Source organism: Quercus lobata, chromosome 9, assembly GCF_001633185.2.
Source record: "Quercus lobata isolate SW786 chromosome 9, ValleyOak3.0 Primary Assembly, whole genome shotgun sequence".
In the NCBI taxonomy this organism is placed as follows: Eukaryota; Viridiplantae; Streptophyta; class Magnoliopsida; order Fagales; family Fagaceae; genus Quercus; species Quercus lobata.
Window position 1 is genome coordinate 2080370 of NC_044912.1, and position 19151 is coordinate 2099520.

General features: G+C 31.5%; 2 protein-coding genes across 2 annotated transcripts; one reads left to right on the forward strand and one right to left on the reverse strand.

Moving 5' to 3' along the window:
- Positions 1-13971: 13971 nt before the first annotated feature.
- On the reverse strand, positions 13972-16253 carry LOC115962250 (probable serine/threonine-protein kinase WNK11). Its single transcript, XM_031081154.1, has 2 exons — positions 15117-16253; positions 13972-14493 (listed from the first exon to the last, which is right to left on the reverse strand). The coding sequence occupies exons 1-2, from the start codon at positions 15973-15975 to the stop codon at positions 14354-14356; spliced, it is 999 nt and encodes a 332-aa protein (XP_030937014.1). The 5' UTR covers positions 15976-16253; the 3' UTR covers positions 13972-14353.
- A 1202-nt stretch (positions 16254-17455) lies between these two features.
- LOC115960021 lies at positions 17456-17839 on the forward strand. Its single transcript, XM_031078719.1, has one exon. It carries the CDS (start codon positions 17456-17458, stop codon positions 17837-17839), a length of 384 nt encoding a protein of 127 aa, XP_030934579.1.
- The last annotated feature ends 1312 nt before the right edge of the window (positions 17840-19151 follow it).

Genomic DNA, 19151 nt, shown 5'->3' on the forward strand with positions numbered 1-19151 from the left:
TAGAGCATTTCATTGGCTTTTGCAAAAATTATGTTCTATTTTAGTATAATAATTTACTTTTTATATTCAATTTTCAAAACATTATTATCTATTTTATACTATATATTTCATTAAAATGTAAAGCTTTCTTTTTATTTTAGTATAATAACCTATTTTTATATTCATATTTCAAAACATTATTATCTATTTTATACTAAATTTCATTAAAATATTAAACTATCTTTTTTTTTTAGTTGTTTTTCTTTTTTCATATACAACAATCATCACTCACTCTTTTTTTTTTTTTTTTTTATCATCAATATGTATAAAGAAATAATAAAAAAAAAAAACTAAATACAAAATTAATGGTATCAGTATACTGTAACAATTAACAATCATATTTTTTTTTACAACTCTGTATAAACAGATGTGAGTGAATTTTAAGTTTAGCATGTTAAAATGCGGTGCTCTAATAAAGTGATGAAAATGATTGGTTTTATAATTCTTTAGTCAAATTGTCTTGTAAGTAACATCAAAATAAAAGGAATGGAAGAAAAAAAAAAAAAAAAAAAAAACGCGTTTGTTAAGATTCTCTCATGGTCCTGGTCCCATTGGATTTTAAAATAAATAAAAAATAAAGGTAATAGAATTTTATTTGAAACAAATTATATTAATTATTTTAAAATGTTAGAAATATGGTGAAAACACATTGTATAACTCTTATAATGAGTCGGTGATTTGGCCTAATGACAAAGAACAATTATCATAAAGTGGACGGTATATGTTATATTTATATCATATTTATTAAAAACTCTTATATTGAGCCGTATAAAGCACGCATGGTATGCAAGACTCATATTTAATCAATAAAAAAAAAGTATAAAAGTTGATTAAAATAATTTAAAAAGATTGATGAGACTTCTTTGGAAATTTCATAACAATTTTGATAATTGATTTTATTAGAACTACTATTATTCTAAATTTTTAAATATTTAAGGTTTGGTTAGAGTAATTATTTGAATTTCTTCAAACTTAGTGAAAAGCGAGTTTTCACTTGACACAACTACAACTGCAACTTTTAGGAGCCGTATTAATCAATTTGGGTTTTCTTTTGGGGGGGGGGGGGGGTGGGGGGGGGGAAATAATTCTTTATAATATAGATACACTTGACACAAAGAGAGGGTGACTATATCATAAATAATTTACTTTACCTCTTATATAGTAAATAATAAGGGGTTGGATTGAATAGCAGGTTGAGATATTTTTAACCCATCACAATCCGACCCACCTACCTATACACACACACACACACACACTTTTTCATGTCACAAAACTCTATCTTACATATGCACCCATTTGATTTTTCTCATCTTTTTCTTTTTCTTTTTCTTTTTCTTTTTCACATTTCTCTTTCCTAATAGATTCCAACAGCTCACTCAAAGATTTTGTTGTCATTCTTACTCTATGTACAACTCTAAGTTTGCATTCTGAAATGTTTTTCATTTTTAGTGTGATAAAATTTCAGTCATTAATAAAAATTATGTAGTATTTGTAATTGTTTTTAATAAAAATTGCATTTTTTTTTATTTGAGAGAGTAAACAATTATCCAATTTAATTTAAATAATTTCATCTAGTCAATTGAAATTGGCAACCCGCCCAACCCACTAAACCTGCCAAGTTGAAACCGTTAAGATTTTCAACTGACCCACCGGATTTATAGATTGGTGGGTTGGCAACAGATTGGAATTTTTCCAACTTGTCATTGACGGGTTGGTTAAAAATATTACTCTTCACCCGCCCAATTCAACCCATGCATGCTCTCTAACTAAAAGTGGGTGAAAATACTTTTTTTTTTTTTTTTTTTTTGAAGGAACGTGGGTGAAAGTACTTTATTATAGAAAAAAATGACACTTAAAAGATTGTACATAAGAAATAAACTACCAAAAAAAAAAAAAAAACCCCTTATAAGCCAAGGAGTCATTAATTTAAATTTCTCTTCTTTCGTTGGACGAAACTGAAATATCTTGCTAGTTTTCTTGTTATTTATTTTGGTTACCAAAAGGTCCAAAACTCTTCACACACACACACAACCAAAAAAAGAAAAGAAAAAAGAATTGACTCTTCATTTTATATTGATTGACTGTAACTTTCCAGATTCTAATTTGGAACCGGTCCAGAAGTTGATTAATAAGCTTCCAGATGAGCAGAAGTCATATATATATATATATACACACACACATAAAGCCTAGATATATAAGTCTGCATATAATGTTGTACAAGTCATGAGTCATGACATAGTCATTTTCAGCAAAGCCCCAAGAGAGGAATTTCAATATCCATGGTTTGCACAGTTTCATTATTTATTGATCAAACATATCTCCATTTGGACCGCCCTGATGTTTCTATAGGCTATGGCATTTTAAATGGGATGTTTCTGAGTAGACAGGACAGCCACAGGGGCTAACCAGAAACTTCTATTTAGTTAGGTTTTTTTTTTTTTTTTTTTTTTTTTGGTAATGAACAATTGTAGGCTATAATAAGGAACCTTTTATGAGATTTTGGCTGGATGAAAGATTGCAATGGGTATCTATATGTTTTCACGAGAGTCTCACACCATTCATTTATATATTGTAAAAGAGACATAACAAATTACTGATAAAATAATAAATTTAATTATTTAATTTGTCGTATTTGTATTAGTAATACAAAGTTACATGGAAATTGTTTACAAAATAATTGAAGATTTTATCAAATCGCAATACGTTATATATAAAGATTTATTGAGAAAGGGGAGGCCCAGAGCCCAAAGAGGGCAAAGACAACAATGAGATAATCAACTTATCAATATCCTTAAAAAAACCCACCAAGGAATGGAAGAGATAGGAAGGGTTCTCCAAGATGAAGAAAAAGAAACCCAATCGCTTAAAAGATGAGCAATCTCTTTTGATGATTTGTAATAAAATTTGTAATTTGCAACTGAGAAACAAGGAAGGAGGTTGCAAATGTCAAATAAGATGGGAGAGATTTCTCATGGAAGATCAAAATTAGAGCAAATAATAGAATCCATGACCATAGCATCACCCTCCAAAAAACAAACATCACCTCTAGCTCTAGTTTGTTTTCATAATGCATATGATTATTATGCGATCTGTTTTATATACTGCTTGCAATTTAAATACTAAATATGCTCTTTGAATGTTACAAGATGGTATAACATATCTTTGATCAACTATTACAAGCATTTATGATTTGAATAGTATGGTTGAGTGTAATGAGATGATATCTCACGGTCTCATAAGACCATTCTCTCACACAAGGGGCCACAAATCTTAGTCCATCTCATAAGTCGGCCGGAGAGAAATTCCAAAGATGTGGCCTACATAAATGCCTGATTGCATGACTAGTCCGGGCCGTAAATCTAGACTAGACAAAAGTTTGTTTTATTTCATTGTGTGGTCGAAAACAAAACTGTTACAATTAGTATTTCTCCTATATGTTATTGTGCGAAGGAAGCAACCTCAAGTAATTTTATTGAAATAGACTACACATCCATCATGGCTTTTCAATGCTACTTTTGCTTTCAAAAGTTGAAAGAGATTCCAATACATCCATCATGGCTTAGAAGGTAAGGTCAGCTTGTATAGTTGTATACAAGGAACCTTTTCCTATTGTCATAAACAATCTTATCTTAAATTGAACTGACTTAGCCAGAAAATTGTCTTTAGTGCTTAATATGATTATTTATTTATTTATGAAAGCTTAATATGATTATTAGATGAGATGAGTAGGTATTCTTTTCAGTATATACTATTCGGAATATGTATATATAGATATATAAAAGAAGTATTATAAAAATAATTCAAGATAGAATTGAAATACTTTACAACTTAATATATGTAATGCAAATAGTATATCTATTAAAATCGATAAACTTGAATTAAGGATGGATAAAAAGATTTAATTTTTTTATCTCAACTATTATTATTAAAGTACTAGATATGTTAAAAAAACTCATATCCATCAAGTGAAAAGACTATTTTTATTTGTTTTTAAAAAGAGAAACAATCATGAAAGGAAAACAAGGAGTATAATCATTCAAATAACTAGTCGCTATCCCATGCGATGCATGAGAAAACTGTTAAATATGATTTTAAAAAAATATTTTTATTAATTTGCTTTTGCTATTGACAATATTTTCTATTGTAATAGTTTGAAAATTTATTATAGGACAAAGTTTAACATAACTACATATTTTGAAAATCTAATCGTTGATTGCAAGTTCTTTATGTTCTTAACACACATATCAAATTTCATATTAATTGGATGTTATTTACTATTAAATCCATAAACTTATTTTTTATGCATAATTTTAAATTATAAAAAACTTGAAATCTAAATATTTGATTGATGATATAGTTATTGATCTTTGATTTTCTAAAAATTTAGCTATTATTCATATTTTTGTACTTTCTTAATTCCTATGCACTAAGAAGCTTTCTTTGTTATCCTTAAATTTTCATCAATAAAGTTCCATTACTTACCGCACAAAAAACTCAAAGTTTATGAGATATTCTAACATAAAAAGCAAACCAAAAATTAGCCTTAAAGTTGTGGAAACTCATTTACCACAAACCAAAGTATTATATAAACTTCTTCATCAAAAAGTCAACCTTTTGTAATACTGTATAAAAGATTCTCAAAGCATTGTCCCAAAAATGCCAATTTGATATAAGTCTAGCAAATAAAAAATTTGGATATCCTATTGCAGATCTATCAAATAAAAAATTTGGATATCCTATTGCACTTCTACCAGCCTTACCTCATTTTGTAAATTCAAATCCTTGCATAAAGGTTTAATTTATGCCTTTTGATTTCTCAAGAATCTATAAATGCATTCATGTACCAACAATCACTATCACATATGCTTTGACACCAAATAGTCTTAATTAATTTGATTTCACTTCTCTACAAATTAAAACTTATATTCACCAAAGACCAAAAAATATTTATATGACAATCAGCATTTATACTACTTTCCATAGATCATAACACTATAACTCTGAATTTTCGAAACTATTTTTTGTCAATAAAACTCAAGCAAAACCTTAGAAACCCAAAAATGCACAACCTACTAAATGAAACAAAATTGTTCCTGTGGGTCCTGGAAATTTACGATCTGGCCCAGACTCTATCTGGGCTCATGGCCCGTGCCGAGGAGGTCTCTTGCCGAGGACGAGTGATCAATGGCCAAGGCAAGTGGGCAAGGCTGAGAAGCTACTCTGTCCTCGGCACTCCAGAGCTTTGAGGGGGAGATCAACGTCCTAGTGAAAGCTATCCCCAAACAGCTCCCTGAAGGGGATGTGAATGAAATGGGGCCCACGAGGAAGCAAAGTGTAAAATTGGATCAAGGAAAAGGTGTCTTTCCTTCAGTTAATACACCTGCCGATACCTAGAGTTGATTAATGGGAAAAGACGTTTGGACGGTATAAACTTCGATCCACGCAACTAATAGAAAGTAAGAGAGGACGAATGATGGGACGGATACAGAAATAAGCACCTGCCTGACCGACAAGTGGAAGGCTAGGATTAACCAAGGTAGACTATATAATAAAAGGGTAGATACACAAATTAGGGGGGGCTGGGAAAAATGGCCAAAAACCAGAGCCTCCCAGCCCACCTCCAAGAGAAAGACTCCAGGGGTGAAAGTCTCTTAACCTTGTATGAATGCCATGAAAAACCCATCACTTGGTGATCAAGGCCTAGCCTTTCAAACTCACGCTCTACAAATGATATTGTTTGGGCCTCTTCATGTGCGAACCCAACACAGTTAGGTTCGTTACGATTCGTGTCCTTACAGTTCCTGAATCAAATATTATAATATTCTTTTGTTTCTCACCAATTTTGAGCTCCAAAGTATAGGCATCACAAGTATTTTCTTTTAATGTTAGCTAAAAATAAGAATTATAATGCAATAGTAATTGATATAGTATATTTCTCTAAATATTTAATCACTATTCAATAAATCATATATATATATATATATATATTTAAAAGCTCACTATAACAACATAGAAACATGCAGGGGAAAACTTAGAAAAAGTTTTTGTAGGGATAAAGGCCCAGGATAATATGTTAGGCCTTGAGCTTTTGTCTGAGGACGCTGAATGATCCAAGGAGGGGCAAATAGTCATTTAGGGTCCCAATTTAAAGTCTCATGAATAAGGAACGAATGAAAGGTGACCCAAGAAGGAATTACTCCTCAGATGTGGCATGTGCAGCTCAAATATGTATTCCAGCAAGTAGAATGGCCCTCTAAGAAGCTGTAATGATAGGAACATGCTTCATGAACATACAAGAAGACAGGAAGCCCAAAAATATCTAGGGAAAAGCTGCTGCCACCGCATTAAATGCATGACAGCTACTTTTCTGGCCGCATTTATGTGGAGAAGACCTCTGAACAGTGTTAACTTGGCTACCACAACTCACAAAAAGCCAGAGAGGGTGTCTGATGGGACAGGTACTCAAGTGGAGGCTCAAATGATCAATAAGTGTAGAATTAAGATGTCCCAAAGGGAGCTATATAATGTGAGAGACCTTCCCTGAGAGAAGAGGGAGAGGAAAACAAGACTGTAGCAATCTAAATTGTTTTTGTATTTAATTGTGATCAATATATACAAGCGTGACCTCCTCAGACTAAAAGTCTATTGATACCAAAATCTCTTATTTAGTGTTTGATTGTCATTTAATTCAGCACTAGCCATTGTTCAACTCATTAGAGCCTAGTTCTTCGACCCACTCTCTACAAATTTATCGTATTGGGCTCATTGGGCCAATATCCCATACGTTTTGGGCTTTGACTGTAAATCAAGACCCTACAATTTTATTGATAAACAATAGAAAAAAGTTTATTGATAATAAACGTGTCTTACAGGGTATTGCTAAGAATGGGAGGAAGTTCCTGAAAGTTCAAATAGCGTATAAAACATTATGAATGTTTAGACCTCCCAATTGACAAATTACCAATTCAAACTTAATATCAAATAATTAATGTGCGGAATATGAGTATAAGCTTAATACAAAATTGATAAACAATCTAAATCAAATAAAATCACATCCACAGCAGAAATTAAATGGTAAAGATCAAGGGAAGAGAGATACAAATACAAGGATAACACAACAATGTGTTATTCAAGAGGAAACCGAAACTCTTGTCGTAAAACCTCTCTGCCGCCCTCCAAGCGATAAATAATCTACTAAAAAATGTAGTTGGGATACATGAATAGCAGAAGACCCTCCAAGCCTAATCTACCTAGTGTACCTAAACCCTCCAAACTCCTACTCCAACGAGGTTACGTCGAACCTATTTCTTCTTTAGCTTACCGGATTCCACTATAAACTATAGCATCAACCAATATGAAATTGGTCCCTTCCTAACAGCTTCCCAAACACCAAATGGCTTTCTCACAGATATGGGTATGGTGAGAAAAGTTTTGGCTAATGAACCTCTCAAGGATGTAACAATGGAGAGGGTGAGAGTAGAGGAATTTGAAGAGTCTCTTTGTAAAGATTGTGGATAAGTTAATCTTGTTTTTCTCTAGAATTTCTCTCTCAAAATCCTCTCTAGAAGCTCTCTACATTTCGTGGGTATAAGTGGTATATATACTAGGGTGAGTGGAATGCAAAGAGTCAGTTTTTCAAAACAGAGCTGGCTGGCGACTTGGTCTCGCGACTTGACTGAGCCGCGAGTTCAAGCCGCGAGGTAACTAAACGGTCAGTCTGTACTTTTTGTCCTGTAGTGCTCCAACTGGCATAACACTTCAACTTTTGGCATGCTTGGCATGTGTGCAACTTCTGGCGGCTTGCAACCCATGAGCTATCCACGAGATCCAGTCGCGAGTCCTTGCTTCTTTGCACAATCTTGAGCATTTCTTCACACTCTCTCACACACTACCTTTACATGATTCTCACCTAAATACAGGGTTACTAATTGCTAAAATATAAGCAAATTTGGTACGAAATAAAGCTAACAAGATGGTTGATAAAATTCAACCTTACAATTCCCTTTGCCACATGTTCTGAATAGAGTATGTATATGTTGCCATCTGTTTTGCTCCTTTGTTTCTGTTAACTGATACAACATGCCACCTCACATCTTAGAACTTGGAAATCACTTCTCTTGCTTCCTCTATTAGGTGTCCATAGGGAGTAAGCATGGGCGGAAGGAGAGAGTGGACACTTATGCGTTAGGTTTAGGGTTGAAGCATAATTCAGGTTTTGTCAAACATGGAAAAAAGTAAGAAGTCCATCGTTGGAGACAGGAGAATCTGGCTACAGAGTCCCCTTACGTTTAGGATTTATAGATTTATCGGGCAAAAACCCAAATAAAAAAGTAAAATTTAAATGTGGAAAATTGTATATTTATTTAAGTAATGCTGATGTGTACAATTGTGAAGAGGTCAAACAAAAGTGGAATTTTATTTAGATGTTATAGAATTTTAGTTGAAGTAAAATTTTCAAGCTCTTGAAACATATATCTAATAGAGTATTACTTAAACTAAACTATTGTAACACTGATAAGATAATTACAGGTTAAAGAGAAATAATAAATATATAAGATATAAAGCCTAAAATAAAAAGAAAAAGAAAATAGTGTTGATGTGGAAAATTGTGAGAGTTTCAGAGGTTTCGGTTATATATATATATATAGAGAGAGAGATTAAACATTGCACCGATAGATTCATATCTGATATTATATTTAATCAATTTAATTTGATATTTTACAAAGAATAAAGAAATCTATATTTTTTATTTATATACTTCCATGTGTGCCTAAAAAAGAAAACAAAATGTTGTTTGTTTGCATGCCAACCACCAAAATTATATAATTTATATTGTGTAGAAAGTAAAGAATAAAAAATCAAAACTATATATATATATATATATGATGACCATATCCATCTACTATATTCTTTTTTTAAAGAAAATAGTGCATCATTGACAAATGAGTTGCTTTTTTAAAGCTTGATGTACTCGTTGACGATGAGAGAAGTTAGAAGAATACGAAGAATGTTTCAGCAAAAAAAAAAAAAAGAAGAATACGAAGAATGGGAAAAGGCCAAGGGAAGAGTTGGAAAAGAGAGAGAGGAAGGCGTGTTCCTTGATGTCTTGGCATCAAATATCCCGGTCCATAGTTTTTATCAACCCCATTAATCGTAAGCAAGTGACTTGTTTTTTTTTTTTTTTTTTAAATAATATTATATGCTCATTATAATATATGAATGTATAATTAATTTAAATAATTAATAAATACAGTTGTTGTGGTAGGCTGTCAACCAATATAAAATTTAATCACCTTATTAAAAATGAAAACTATACAAAATTTTGAGACTATAGTTTTGTTGTTATGGTACTGTCATTTATAAGTCTATCACTTTTTTTGATAAATAGGATAATAATATAATAATACTTCAACTTATGGTGTCCGCTTTTTAATAATTATTCATTATCATTAAGTTAAGATACTAATTAGAGTTTGGTGTATGTAGAATTTGAACCCAAAATCTCTTATTAGAATTATAACTCTATTTTAATAAATATAAGCAACTTAAATTTTCTTAGGCCAAAATGGGGGTATACCCCTTTCAAGCAAAATATGTAGCAAAATGTTCCTATTCTGAAACTATTTAGAAAAATACCCTTGTTTTAAACTCAATTTTTAAAAAATCGAGTTTCAATGAAAAACTTAGTTTTTAAAAAATCGAGTTATAGGCAATCAAACTTTAAAAAAATAAAATAAAATAAAATGCATGGAACTCGAGTTCTATGCAATTTTTTTCAAGCAACTTGATTTTCGCCAAATCGAGTTTTTCATTAAAACTCGATTTTTTAAAAATCAAGTTTCAAAACAGGAGCATATCTCTAAATAGTTTCAGAAATAGAACATTTTGCTAGAACTTTTCGGCGAAAGGAGTATATTCCCATTTTGTCCAATTTTCTTATAATTAAAAAGTGTATATTTTAGAAATATATATCAACTTTAATTGGGATTTGAAGGGTTATAATTTTATTTTGATGTTCTTTATGTATGTATACACATATATAAATATAATTTTAAAACTTTGGTGGCCATGCCGCCAGAGGACTAAAACCTTTTTTTTTTTTTTTTTCGTAAATGGCAACTCTTTGTGTGGTGGGTGATACTGGTGGGTGTCCTCAGCTTGGCCTACTATAAGATAACCACAAAAACTAGATAGATCAGTGTATGTACACTGACTATTTCATAACTCACGTCACGACAACCCAGAAATCTTCGGTATTTTGTTGCTTGTCTTCAAAGCTAAACTATAAGTGGTCCCCTCTGTCACAATCAATGTTCCCAATCATGCATCTAAAATTATAAACTTGAGAATTAAAGGGATCAAATTTCTCTGTACTTCTTTCTCAAAAAAAAAAAAAATTTCTCTGTACTTGCCCTTAGGAGGTGTGACTACTGACTAGAACCCATTCTATTTCTAATAAGGTGGCTGAGGCTGAGCATTCAAGGAATTTATACTGGTATCAGAAATTTTCAATTAAATGGGAGGGGAACATTGTTGAGACATGAGTTTTAAGTCTAGCTGGCTGTGTGTTAGACTATGAATGGAAATTTTTTTTGGAAGTTTTAAACCAGCCAGAAGCTAATGGGTTGAGTTTAATAAGAAATTAAATTATAAAATGCAAAAAATGGAGAGAAAGTCTATAAATACAAAAATATGACAATTATTGATGTGATAAATTGTTAACGGTAAATAAAAATGATGTCAATGATGAGTTAGATAAAACTAATTCTTCTTAAAAAAAAAAAAAAACTATTAAAACTTTGTCGATAACTATTGCGATTTTTTTTTTTTTTTTTTTGTTTGCTTAACCTATATCATTGCTCCATTACGAAAGGCTGTCCTCCAAATATATATGTACTCTTTTGTTTGTTAATGTATTTCATGACTTATGACAAGACCCATTACCTAAAATTGACATTGTCTTGTATGTCTTGTCTTTATCTGTGCCAAATGAATGAATTTTTATTTATCTTTTTAAACAAATTTTAATGAATTGTAATATAGTACTTTATTTCAGACACAAAAAATTATGAATTTGGTATTGTAACGCATACCTAATCAGCTAATCTCGTGCTTAAATAATGGATTTATGGTATTAAGTATCGACAAACCTATACTATAGTTTGATGGAAAATGACAAAGTGATAAGACGTTTTATGAATGGAAGGATTGGGAATTCGATATTCTTTGAGGCAGTAACAACATTATAAGGAGCATTCGCACCTTATCCCTCCTATGCGGTAGAGTTATTGATTGATTCGGTAAAAGTTGGTATGACAAAGTTAAGCATTATCGCTTTTTATATGCTAAAAGTTGGATTCTTCTAAAGAAAAATGTTAGAATTTGGATGGAGCGAAATGCAACAAAACTTTGATTGATTGGAACATGGAATAGGAAAAGCATTTGTGTTTGTGAAATGATAAATTAATAGGAATTGGATAATAAAAAAATGGGGGTGGGGCTGGGGGGAGAGGAAGAGATGTCACATCTGACATCTATGGTCTAACTAATAAATAGTGAGATATATAATATAAAACAATTATATGGTTGGAAAATGTTTTTTCATTTTAAGAAATGTATTATAGGAATAAACAAAAGATGATGAGGTATATTATGCGACGGATACATGATATGTTTTTCTACAAAAGAGAGGGGCAATCATAAAATCCATATGGAAGGTTTTTTTTAATAATTTTTTTTTCATGGCATTAACTTTTAATAAATACTTAAGGAAACTTTTAGTTAATATTTTTTTTAATGATAATTTGATAGTAAAAAATGGGAGAATTTAAATTTTAGACATTTTCATTAGAAACACCAAATTGCATTTGTTAGATTACAAGGCTCTTAGATTTTAATATATAACTGTAAGGACACGGTTTGAACCCTGGGCCCAAAAGTTAAAAGGACCTAGGCCCAAAGAGTCCAATACAATGAATTTGTAAAAAGTGGATTGAAAAACTAGGATATAATGAGTTGGGTAGCAATTGTAGTGGATTCAAATGACAATAAGGTAGAGATAGTTTGGTTTTTACTAAAGAAAAATAGTCTTCGGTACAATTCGAGGAAATTAGTTCTTGTATATATTTCTTGAATTTGATTACAAGTATAGTTCCTTAGTGCTACAGTATTCTTTTCTTAAAATTTTGATCCCCCTCTTTCATGGCCTCCTTCCTATTTTATATTATCCTTTTGTCTTCATCTTTGCCTCCACGTGTAGATTAGATTGTTAGTGTTGATCTCTATCACATTAGCACCTTCCTGAAGTCTTTGGAGAGTAACTGTAAGGCTGAAAAACTACTGTTCAAGTATCACTTCCTCATTAATGTGGCTAGAGGGTTAGCTACAGAGCATTTAATGCGGTGGTAATAGCTTTCCCTTAGATATTTCCCACCTTCCAGTTGTCCTATATGTTCATAACGTATATCTTTATCAATAGAATTTTCCGGAATATCACCCTGGATGAAAGAACACTCTTTTTTATCTCAACTTCGTTTAGCCAAGGAAATACTCCTCCTCGACTTATCTTCCTCAGCATTCTCATTCGTAGCTTGCTCATGGAGTTTTTGAGTCTTACATATTCATTACTGTTTATCTGTCTTTAAACCGCAAAATGTCCTCAAACAAGGCCCAAGGCCCAACGTATGTTCTTGGGCACCTTATCCCTACAATAACAAAACTTGCAATTTTTTTTTTATAATTAACAAAAATTACACTTTGCATTCTAAAAATTATGAAAATTTACTACAACCAACCACATAATATATAACAAAACTTGTCAACTGCACTCCATAGGGTATGAATAAAAATCTTTTATTCCACTTTGAGTGTTCCTCATGTTCTATCGATCGGAGTTTGTCTTCCTGCTTTGTAAAATAACCCCCGTTAAAAAATGCATATATAATTAAATACATGATATTATGTGATTGAAGAAATATAGTGTAGAACATTAAAGATCTGACAGATAATTCTTATTTGGATGGACAGATGCAAGTCACGTGCGGTTTGCATGTAATCAATAGTTTTTAAGCTGTAAATCTATCTACAATGTGAAATTCATAAATTTGTTATAATTGAAATGGTTAATACCAGTTTTGGTACGAAGTGCAAACACCCTGGGGGAGTTTGCTTGCTTTTTAAAATTTTTTTAAATCATTCTTAGCATAGTTATAATCAGTGCTACTTTTTTTTGCTAGGTACCTTTAACTTTTTTTATGAATAAAGGTTCTATTAATCATTACTTAACAAATAATATTTATTTATTTTGCTTTTGTTAAACTGGTGCACTCAGAGGAATCGGGAAATTGAGTGGTGAAAAAATCAAAAAAATTTCCTAAGAATATTTTGAGGGATTTGTCAATTGCCTTTTCTCAAAACAGGGCAAAAGTAGATTCTCTTACAATCTGTAACTAAAAGAAATCAAACAATAATAATAATAATAATAACCCAAGCAAATGATTGAACGTTCTATGAAGTGCACATTGGTCTTTGAGAGATTAGATTGTTAGTAAAGCCTCTGTCAATTCTAAATAAGGATCCTCACGGGTCATGAACAGATAGGCAAAGATAAATGTTGAGATAGGTGGAAGTGGAACAATCGAATTGATTGATTAATCGTGAGATGGATAAGAGGGGTTTGATAATGCTACAAGGGTTATTATTTTGGTTACACAATAACAAAATTCTATGGCCCAAGGTCTGGGCCCAAATGAAACAACCAAGTACTAACCCAACACGGAACTATGTAAACGACCTGACCCAATTACTTATTATCATAAGATCAATTAAAAGATAAGTAAAATAAAAAGCATTAAAAATTAATAATAATATTTTTGCCAAAAGGCTAAACTTTTAGGCTTGAAGGATTTTATCATTTCAATGATACCATAATAACCAGAAGGTCCAGAAAAAGTTAACAAAAAAGAAGAATGGTTGTTGACAACAACAACAGTTGTTGTAGCCAAAGCTTAACCCTCTACTACTGAGGATTCAATCTCTAGTAAATCTGTTCTTAATGTTAAGAGTGAGCCCAACCATTAAACTCTAGCAAATTCACATTCAATAAATAAATGATCAACAATTTTCCCTTATTGCAAAAAAGTGCAGCACTTGTACAATTGTCCCTTGGAGTTTCCACAAAATTCTCTAGATTTAGGGTTTAGGAACTTGGATTCCTTCAAGTTAAGGATAGGCTTGATTCAGCGGCATCCAGTAAACTTTAGTCACCAAGAATGCACCAGTTTATTCACAAGGCCACACCATTAATCTGTACTCATTAAATTTTGAAATTGGGAGGTTCACTATTGAAGATGCATAATGTGGATAGTACACTTTCTTTACCAAAGTAATATTCCATTGTGAGCTGATTCATGATCCAAATTCTTTTCAATTGATGTTTCTGGTGGCTTTCTTCTCCTAATACACAGTTTTGGCCAAAAGTCATTATTAGTAATATGTATTAAAGATAAATTTCTTAGGACAGAATGCAAAAAGATCCCTAGGGTTTGGGTCTGTACTATCAATTCTATGTTATTAAATCTAAAGGTTTTAAGAATTTTCTAATTAAGTTGACTCATCCATCTCAATTTTATTAACTCTAATTGATAAGAATCGATGTATGTACTATTTAAAAATATGATATTTTATAGTAAAATAGTTATATACACACTATGTGACCATTTGAGAAGGGTGAGGTTTGGGTTGCATTACAGAGACAATAAGAGACAATCAACACAGAAAAAATATATACCTAAATTCAATTCCATGTAATTTTTGAAGCAAGAAACTAAACTACCAAGGAAATTAAGCACAAGTGCATAGAAATAACAATTTATATCTATTCATTTAATCCCCTTTTTATAATACATGAAACTGTGTACTAGGAAATAACTTAATTAATATACAGCCTGCAAGAGTATAGAAATAATAAGTGATCTCTATCTATTCATTATCAATCCCTTGTTTAGAATACATGAAAACTGTGTACTAGGAAATAACTTAATCACATATTTCTAAAGTAGCAATATATAAACTAGTACCATAGTTTTCATCATTATCATCATCATCAAGTCCATCAAAGAATGAATCTTGGAGGAGCTCAGTGGCAGATGGTCTCTCAGACACTGGGGCCAGGCACTTCTCAATGAACCCCTTGATCTCCAAATCTTTTACCTTGCTCATTGCCTGTGGTTTCACACCTGAGGTCACCTTCTTATATATCTTAGCCACACAATCACACTCACTATATGGTATCTCCCTTGTCAACAACTCAAGCACACACATCCCAAAAGCATATATATCCACCTTCTCTGTATAATTCTCATCATATAGTTCCGGCGCCATAAACTCCGGTGTCCCAAGAATTGAATGTGCTACATGCTCCTTTTCCATTGCTGCTGCTAACCCGAAATCTCCAATCTTTACCTCACCAGTATTATTATTGATAAACACATTACTGCAATTAAGATCCCTATGAATTATGCATGGCTCATGCAAATGTAAATACTCCAAACCCCTCAGTATTTGCCTAGACCACTTCTTCAAGGCCTTGGTTGAAATACGCCTGTGTTTCTTCCTATAATCCCTCAAATTCCCAGATGTGCACACCTCAGTTATGAAATTCAAAGCCATGCGGTCAACATCTATCCAAGCACTAAACAATTTGATGATATTATCATTCTCTAAAATTTTCAGCAACTGAACCTCTGAGTTTAACCTTTGTAACATGGCCTTGTCATCGGTGAATCGGTTCAAGAAAACCTGATTCCAAGCCACCTCTATACCTTCTTGTTGATCAAAAGCCCTATAAACCTTTTTCACTGCTCCTACACCAAGCTTGTCACTGTATCTCCCATACCGACCTGTTGGATCAACCTCTTCAAAGAGCTCAAAGTCCATGTTTGATTATATATCAAACAAAAAAAAAAAAGTCACACGCTGAAACCCTTTTGAAAGAAAGTAATCAAAAACTAGGAAAACAAAAGCACCCAGGTGGGAAAAACACTCGGATTCTTGAAAGAAAGGACTAAGAACGGTGATCAAATAAAAACCGAGGCAGAACAAATCACTAAGAAGTAAGCGGTACGAGCTTCTTTTAGGTATAAAGTGTGACAAAACATGTTTACGATACTCTATGAGAGAGCAAAGAGAACAAAGTGATCAAAGCAAAAACAAGGCTAAACAGAATGATGAAGAAATTTTTTGATGTGAAGCTTTTGGGAGTGGGAAGCGATCAAAGCAGCGTTTATATATGAAAAGGATTTAGGATTAAGATCTTTTAGGGTTTTTTGTGTAACTCTATCCTAAAGATACTATAATCCCATCCATCCATTTTAAATGAGCGGATTAGATTTTACCACATCATCAATAATTTAGATAGATACTAGAATTGTAATTGTCATTGTTTATAACTTTAGAAGATTAGTAGGGTATTATTTTTGCTTTAGGATTACTAGGTTGAGTTATCCTAGGATTTATTGTATTTACACCGTCAAATCCGGTGCTAATTTGGATGTAAAATCGATTTCCATAAGGATTCTAAATTTATTTATAATATATTATTCTAGAAATATGTTATTAAATTGAATTTTCATTATATTATCTCGTAAGATGATTCCCTTAATTCACTGGTGATTTTTGGTACTCCCTTGCGCTATAGAATCTGTCTAAGATTCTAAAATTTTTTTTGATGGAATAATTTTTATTAATTTGAATTGGCATAATTAATTTTAATATGTTGCCCTAGTTTTGTTTTGTTTTCTTTTTTCTTTTTTTTTTCTTTTTTTACAGTTTTATATATATTTATTTATGGAGAGAAATCTGAAACTTGACTTGACTTTAATTACTTGGGGGAAAAGAGTAAAAGGATATAAGGATCAAAAAATACCTAAGGAGCTACGTGTAAATCAAACTTCCACATCATGGTAAAAGAATTAAAACTATTTATTTTTTAAAACCGACATTGTATATAGCTTTTAAATGCTATTAAATTTATGACAATTCTTGTTTTTTTTCCCCCACTAGATTTTATTGCCAACTAACTACAAATACAAATACTAGTAGGATTAAGCTTTTCTTTAACCGACTATCTCAAAAAAAAAAAAAAACTTTAACCGACATTATACATAAGAATTAGTATAAATAAATATTCCTGTCCTCAAACCTTCAAACCCACCATCATATTTTTCTTTTTGCTCCAAGTCTCTCTTTTTGCGTTCATATTTTATTTGGCTTTTAGAGTTCTTCCTTGTGCTCAGTCATGAACTACTGTCAAATTCTTATCATTCTCTTATTGCATTCTATATCTGTATTTTTATTATATTTTTTTCTACATCTACTCTTGAACTTTCTTAATTCTTTCAAATTTGGGAGAAAATTCATGTCGTCAACACAACAAGTGAGTTTGGGGTCTGAAGTTGATGAATTCATGGATGAGAAAAAGGAGGAGAGAGCGCTAGCAAATAGAGAAGCGGTAAAGCGTTCACGTATAAAGAAAGAAAAGGAGTGGGAGGACATAGTCAATGAAAAGAGCATGCTATTAGAGGATATAAAGAACAAAAGAATTGACATTGAAAACTATGAGAACGACCATTCTACGACGGAGAAAGATAATAACTCTTTGAATGCTGATAATTTGATTTGGAATCAGTATCTGAATTGCATGAACTTGTACAAGGAAAAACTTGGGATTTCAGACCAGACACTCGAGACTCCGGCACCTATGTTCAATCATTGCGGCAGTCCCAGTTTCGACACTGATTAGTTTGCTCTAATTTTAGTCTAAATTTAGTTGGAAATTTGAATGTTTATGGAATAAGTATGCTTGACACAAGTTTGTGTCTTTAGGTAGATAGAGTCTATTGGAATGTTTTAATTTGCAGTAACTTTAGTCTTTTTATTCAAGTTGGTAGTGTCTAGGTTATCTTTCAGTAGCCTTTTATTAAGGTCTATTTTCGTCTTAATAAATTCGTTTCTTTGTTACATTAATTGCAAGTGAATTTTTATTTGGACAGTTTTTTTTTTTTTTTTTTTTAAACAAACACACACGGGGAGGAAAATGTGTTTTAATACAAAAGCACACCACAATTTCACGAAAAAGTCATGGTAACTAATTGGTTATAGCATTATCCTACAATTTTACTCAATATTTTTTTTATTAGAGATGAATTTTGATAAATGTACTATTGAATTATATCTTCTTCTTATATCCTCCATATTTATAAAATTTCTAGAAAATTAAAAATCAATAGTTATGTTATCAATAAATTGTTTAAATTACAAATTTTTGTAGTTAAAAATTATGTATAAAATATAAACATATAGATCATATAGAGTATAAAAAATATACAATTCAACGGTTAAATTTTTAAATTATGTAACTTTTGTCTTTTTTTTATTTTGATTGTTTTTTGCTGAATAATTTCAAGTGATATAATTGAATTAACATCTGGGTTGTTTTCCAATTTGCATAAGCCCTTAGTACACAGGCAACGGGCAAAGCTTGCTTGATAAACGGCTTCAATGGCCCAAAAGGTTGTGATATGATAGCCACTAAATATTCAATATCTGGGTTCATCAAACTCCTAGAATTTTGTAAGAGAATGCAAACCATGTAACAGTACTAATTATTATAACAAAATATTGAATCTGGAAACAAATTCCAAAATGAATGCCTAATTTCCCACATAATGGAGAAATTATAAGATCTACATGGTGGACAAGTGATGTGGTCTATCATTCCATTAAAAAACTTCCACTTGTTTAAAATTGTTAGTTATAAAAATATTTTAAACAGAAATTAATTATTGACTCAGTAATTTTAAACAAGTGAAAGTTTTTTAGTGGAATGGTAGATAAGTGATGTTGTCCACCAGAAAACTCTATAATTTCTCCACAGAATGGCCTACATTTCATCTTTATTCATGACCAATTAATATATAATGAGAGGAATTAAATTAAAATTTGTGAGTGTGTTGATCTAATAATAAAGAATTATCATTAGGAGCAGACACTATATATAGGTCGAAACTCTTTAAAAGGCATTCCCAACAAATAAATAAATAAAGTGATGAATG